At 36.9% G+C, this 6,957-nt stretch overlaps 1 protein-coding gene across 1 annotated transcript; it reads left to right on the top strand.

Annotated features, from left to right (window-relative positions):
- The first annotated feature begins 739 nt into the window (after nucleotides 1-739).
- LOC126975789 (cytochrome b-c1 complex subunit 6, mitochondrial-like) lies at nucleotides 740-6,632 on the top strand. Its single transcript, XM_050823829.1, has 3 exons — nucleotides 740-903; nucleotides 1,004-1,105; nucleotides 6,326-6,632. The coding sequence occupies exons 2-3, from the start codon at nucleotides 1,019-1,021 to the stop codon at nucleotides 6,497-6,499; spliced, it is 261 nt and encodes an 86-aa protein (XP_050679786.1). The 5' UTR covers nucleotides 740-903; nucleotides 1,004-1,018; the 3' UTR covers nucleotides 6,500-6,632.
- The last annotated feature ends 325 nt before the right edge of the window (nucleotides 6,633-6,957 follow it).

Genomic DNA, 6,957 nt, shown 5'->3' with positions numbered 1-6,957 from the left:
ATAATGCTGTAATCTCCTATTTAATATTTACGAATGTTTTTGTGAATTTTGTGCAGTCAGCTGCAGAGATATCTCAGTCCATCAGCCTATAAGGTTTAACTTAATTTAAAAAGCAATAAATATTTATAATATTTTTAGTGTAATTATGTAGTTATCAACTATATAAAATAGCTTTGATTTAATGTAACCCAGGGCTTTAAAATACAAATTTTTGACCACGTGACCTAGGTGGCCAACAGTCTAAACGAAATATTTTTTTTAACACTTACCAGCATCCGATTCTTCTGTAGCTAATAGCTGACCCCAAACCTGGAATAGCTGCAGGAAAACCTCTTCCCAAGCTTTAGATTTCGTATACTTTTAAGTTTTTATTGTACAACAATGGTCTTCCTTCCAATCAGTCTATTATTATCTATATCTTCTTCTAAAACCGGCATATTGAAGCGTGCGTGAATTCATCAGTTAGCTATATTACACGATATCGCCGCGACAACGGTTGAGTGGCAACTGGCCGACCGGCAACTTTTTGTCGCAGTGCGCGCACTTACATTGAATTTAATAGAGAAGGCGACAGTTGCATCGCGGGCTTGTCTCCGAACCCGCGGACAAAAAAGTCTCCCGGAAGTCGCGTCGCTACATGCGCGCACCTTCATACTAATTAGGTACTAACCCGTAGACTTGATGTAAGAGACAAAATAGTTGCGGTAACAAAAGTTTCTCGTGCGCGCCCTCTCTAAATCTACTGGGAGAATATGACACGTGTGAACTCCGAGCTGTGAACTGTCAGTTTTAATTTGTAGTTTGTTGTCAATTGTCAACTGTCAATAGCACAACTGCAGTTGATAGTTCTAAATTTATTGAAATTTCGATTTTCGAATTTGTCTTGTTGCGTCATCGATTAAGGTATATTTTATAAATTTTATATCATTTTTTGTACATATAATGAAATCATTCTCTTATTTCTTTGGAATATAATTGAAATCTTTAATTTCATGTGATATAGATAACCATAGACGACATGGCTGACAAAGTGATACCAGTCGTGAAGGCTGAAGAAGAACAAGTGGAAGAAGAGGAATTGGTTGATCCTCAGACAGAACTTAGGGTAGGTAGTATTTTTTATTTTAAATTTGTTTTGAAATTCCAAAGCGCCTTTCATTTATCTTTTGATAACCTAAACATTGTGTCGTTTTTCTAGCAGGTACATTCAGGTAAAGATAGAACATAGCAAAGCCTTATTAAGAACTGCAATAACTATACATTTTGCTCTCTTTTTCTAATATATTTGTCTTATATAGATGGAAACTATTACTCTACTTCGATTCATGGAGCCTACTGTTAAGGTTAAAAATATTTTTTTCTTCATTAGATTATTATATATTTGTTGTTATTCCAATATTGCAATTGGTATATAAGTTGTAAGAATTTGTGGTATTAGTTAAACTTTCGAAAATAAAATCTAATTGTATTATAGTAACTATATTGGATTTGTGAAAGTAGTAGCAAATTTGTATATTATAATGTAGCTATATTAAAGATTAGAAACTCAGATAATTTATATGTCTAGATAGGGTCTCTTGCTGTTAGACAACCGATAAAAACAGTCCAGGAATATTAGTTTAGTGTGTGTGACAAGCTAAGTCTTACACTCGCTATTTGTATGACACTTTGTGTTATTGAGTGTGAATAGCTCAAATTGAAGTTAGTTCTAAAGTCTATTATTTTTCCATGTCTTTACAGCTGTCATAGTCTATCTAGACATATAAATGATCTAAGATTAGAAAGTTAATTTATATATATTATTCAGTGTTGCACGAGTCCAACAACAACATTGTAATATTAATTTACTTTACTGAATAATATATCCCTGAATTATATAGAATTGAAAGAAAATATAAAAATTCTCACAATTCCTCAAAAAAAATTGATGAACTTTATTATACATATTTATAATATCTGGAGAACTTTTTGTAGATGTTTTGAATACTATCTTATGGTTTTATACATTCAATATCCTTCAAAGTGATTTGTTTAGTCTATCTACATCATTTTTCTTGTCATAACTGTTGACTCTCAGTCGATGTATTTCCATAGTCCTTGCAAGAGAATTAATTGCAATTCACTGTGTGGGTATCACATCCAATGTGTGGTGGAGTGAGCACCTCAGAATTAACTTCCCCAGTGAAGGTGAGACCTCCTTATAATATATACCAGCTTTCAACTTCACAGCTCATCTAGCTCTTCTGCTAATCCGGAATTTATGAGCAACTTTCAGCACAGCTGTATTCAATGTTTGTTTGTTTGAATCATTAAGAAGGATATTCCACCTGTTTAAGTGTCCTTAATTGAATTAAATCTATAGTCAAGACAAGAATATAGTGAGTTTACCTTTTTTCCTATTTTTTACACCACTTATATTTTTTTTGTTTTCTTATGTTATAACCTATAGATATATAGTATAAACCCATAATATTTGTGTTTCATATAATGTTTATGAGATTTAAACTTTGATATTATTCAGCATACACATACAATTGTACCTTCAACATAGTTAATTTTGTTATTTAGATTTACGTACTATGTTACAATTTTATAAATGTGATCCTCAATTGGTGTTAGAATTACTTTTTAGAATTATAATTACAACAAAATATTTTTTTAGTGACTAGTAAAATTTTCAAACTAGTTAGACAGACTGACTATAGACTATTAATATAGACTATTAAACACACTAACCTACTTAAAAACAATCAAAAATATAACATTAATGGGTACAATATATCCTATTGCATTTTTTGTATATTCAAAAACTAGTGTGTTAAGATGTTATTATTGTGATTTCTAGAGCTTCATACACTACATCTACAGTTTCATACATTATATAATTTACAAAAGCTGTCAAAAAAGGCCTTCCTCAATTGATACACATGAAGTTCCTTATAACTATTAATATATTGAGAGGTGTGCCATATGAGCCTTTATTCAATTGCCGCAATTTTCCAGAAGTTCTTCCCATGTTGATGATAAGTGATAATACTACAGAATACAAAGTGCTAGTACAGAAGTATCACAAGTCCCCCTTACAATATATACCAGCTTTCAACTTCACTTGCTTGCACTCACTTCAACTTCCTTTGAACAAATAGCTACTTTAGCTGCCCATTAATAAGATTCATTTTTAGTCTTACTGACAATACATTAATAAATTAGTATACACACACTACAACCCACTCATACTAACATATTGGTACCGGTTTTTACTGTTGGATGTAAGAGTAATGAACAATGTGACAAAGCCTAAGCTACCTTACAAGTCAACACACATCACAAACACAAGAAAGAATTTGTTAATTACTTTGCCTAATTAGGTACATAGGTGTAATGTTTACAACAAATAAAAATAAAAACTAAGACTGAATAACATGGACAAAACTGGGAATATAAATTATAGCGCTAAAAAATCAATGTGATCCAGTGAGCGATCAATGCAATCTCTCGGAACGTCCGACCATTGCCTGGTCAGGAGTGTAGTGCTTATCCAACGCCCACATCGCAGACCAGCAGCGACCCGCCTAGCACTACAAATCAGCAGATTGGGATAGGATGATGCGTTCCTTTTTGCATCCTTCCCTTGCGGCAAGGTTTGTTTACCTTCTAATGATCCTAGTGCCTGCGCCGTCGCATTAGCCGATGTGATACTGCAGTTACTATTTTTATACCAAGCTCTGTAGTACCGATCGGTGGCAGATCACAACCCTGGTTCGATGCGTCAGTTAAAGCAGCAGCTGACTGCAAAAAATAGGCGTATCGAACTTGGGTTATGGCGCTGGGCTCAAAGGATCCGAACTGCAAAGTTCTAAAGAGGAAATATAAACAAGCTTCCAGTTTTTTTATTGACAAATCTGGTCTCCTGTGCGCTCTTTTTGCCTCCAACTAGAGTCTTGATGACGGCAGAAAAACACCGCCGGCCATCCCGCGGTGTCAGAGCTCTATGCCTGAAGTCAAGGTCAGACACAAAACTGTTAAGGAGAGCTCTGTTTTCGTCGGACAGCAGGAAGTCGAGCGGGTGTCGGCGAATGCAATTTCTCCAATCGCGCTAAGAACATGTGCCCCTGAGTTAACGCCGGTGCGAACGGGTTTATTCCGGCACTCATATGCAAAAGACGTAGTCCCTGACGAGACTCATGGAAGTCAGCCCTTCTCCATCTGATCCAAAAAAAAGGAGACAATTCGGATCCGGCAAACTACAGGACTCTATAAAGCTATTACCTCCCTGCTCTCCATATTAACCGCTAGCTCTTGGTCTACCTAGAGGGTACCAGTTGATCAACGACCGACAGTATATAGGTATACCTAACACATAGATGAGCGGCAGCTATCGAAAGCAAGGGGCAAGGTCTGGCAGTTAGCCTGGATATAGCGAAGGCCTTTGATCGTGTATGGCACAAAGAGCTTCTCCCAAAACATCCACCATTTGGGCTTCCCGAGAGTTTATACAAGTGGACCGCCACCTTCCTCGCTGGGCGAAGCATACAGGTTGTTATCGACGGTTATTGCTCGAATCCCAAGCCCGTGAACGTGGAGTGCCCAAGGCTGTGAGCTATCTTCCATACTGTTTCTTCTGCTTATCAATGATATGTTGGACTCCTCCAGCATACATTCCTATGCAGACGACAGCACGAGCGATGCCGTATATACGGGTCATGCAGGTCTCTAGGGAAACCGTCGACCAGTGCCGGGAGAAACTTGTGTCTCCTATCAAGTCCTTTCTTGAGAAGGTCGCGGAATGGGGTATATTGAACCTTGTCCAATTTAACCCCCAGAAGACTCAAGTTTGCGTGTTTACCACTAAAAACCCCATTTGTCGTATCACCGCTCTTCGACAACACTACCTTACAGCCTCGCCTAGCAGTATCGGATTACTGGGTCTCGGAATCTCGAACGATTACTAATTCCGCGGCCATCTGGTGGGTAAAGCCAAATTGGCTTCGAAGAAACTGAGCGTCTTTAATAGAGCACGGCCTTCAAGCCGGCCCACATTCTAGTGGTGTAAAAAGCGCAGGTCCGGCCACATATGGAGTATTGCCGTCATCTCTGGTCTGGCGCACCCCAGTATCAGCTCGATCCATTTGACCGCGTGCAACGCAGAGCAGCTCGAATTGTCGGGGACCTAGTGCTATGTGAACGGCTGGAATACTTGGCGTTGCGTAGAGACATCGGTTCATTGTGTGTCTTCTACCGCATTTATCATGGGGAGTGTTCCGAAGAGCTGTTTTACCTGATTCCTGCCTTTACTGAATTCCACTTTCGCATGACACGCCTCGTTAGGATATCATCCCCACCACCTTTCTTCCACGTACTATAAAGCTGTGGAATCCTTATGTGGTGTTTCCGGGACGATACGACATGAGTATTGGGTACCTTCAAAAAAAGCGCGTACACCTTCCTTAAAGGCCGGTAATACTCCTGTTATTCCTCTGGTGACCTGTACGCTCGTTTGTCCTCCTTTTCCATAAAAATTAAAAAGACCTAAACGCTCAAAAAATGGGGTTTGTAAGCTGGAAACGGCCGGAATCATGGTAATTTTTAATATGGAGTAACTAATTTTCAATAACAATTCGTGTCAAGATACTGAATCTTAATCATAAAAAAATTGTCCGGATGTTGCTGAAACAATCTTTTCATGTTGGAATAACATGAGCTTAATTATTATTGACACACATATCATATAGTGTGAAGTGATGATTGAAAGTCATGATTATGGTTCATCTCAGGGGCGTGCATCGGTTTTTTAGGAAGGTAGGCACAAAACATAATGAGTGGATGTTGAGTAGACCTTTGGTAATAGAATAACAGTGCTACATTTATTAAGGTACTTAATGAGGTAGGCAGTGCCTATTTGCCTACATGGTATGCACACCCCTGGTTCATCTGGCTAAGCACATTGAAACAACCTGAGTCCACAGGCAGTCTGGTCAGCAGTTAGTGTTAACATTGTTCTGATTGATGATTGTTATATTAGAATTTGCTAACTTAAGTCTCTTAAGCAGTGGTGTAATATCGTCACACCCCCTTTATTGCCTGATGGCATGGCATAGGGCTCTTATCTCCATTGATATTTACTTACTCAATGGTATGCTGGAACTATTTTTTTTTCTGAATATCATGAGCCACCTAAGACTGCCGGTTAGTGTGTAAGATGTGTTTTTTTGGTTTCTGCAGTTCCATGACATTAAATGTCTTAGTTTGTTGTATTTTATATTTGAAATTTTTACCTAAATAAATTTAAGTGTGTTTGATATTTATTTGTTTTATATTTGAACAGGAAACCTGCTCGCAGAAACCTGATGCTCAAGCAGCATGGTCCAAGTACCAGGAATGCAATGACCGCGTCAACTCCCGATCTAACACCCTGGAGACATGCGAGGAGGAGCTCATTGACTATTGCGAAGTTCTTGACAAATGTGTTAACAAGGACCTGTTCAAAAGGCTAAAGTAGATCCAAAGTCCACCAAACCCTGTTCTAATCTGTTCCCCAAAAGTTAAGTAGCCAGTGTGGTTTAGTCTGTTACTATTTATTTAATCTGTATGATCATGGATGTTTTGTAAATAAATCAATTATAATTTAGTTACATTATTGTTTTATTATTATTCAATTGAGAACAAAATAGAAACTCATTTTTAATACAAATTGTTTTAAGCATTACTAGGATAGACTATTTCTCCAGTATCTGTTAAATTTTTATATGTATATAAAACAAAACCTTAATATTATCAAGATCAAATAATAAATTTTTAAACACTGGAATGTGAATTCTCACACTAGAAATTTTAAATATTTTTTAAGTATACAGTTTCAAAATATATAATAAAGTAAATTTAAATTCTGTATTAACTTATAAATTATAATAGTAATTGTTAAGGAATCATCAAAATCTTACAAATTATGTTTAAAGC

The sequence above is a fragment of the Leptidea sinapis genome, chromosome 37 (assembly GCF_905404315.1).
Source record: "Leptidea sinapis chromosome 37, ilLepSina1.1, whole genome shotgun sequence".
NCBI lineage: Eukaryota > Metazoa > Arthropoda > Insecta > Lepidoptera > Pieridae > Leptidea > Leptidea sinapis.
The sequence above is the reverse complement of the archived record's forward strand: the minus strand, read 5'-3'. Positions and strand labels throughout refer to the sequence as shown.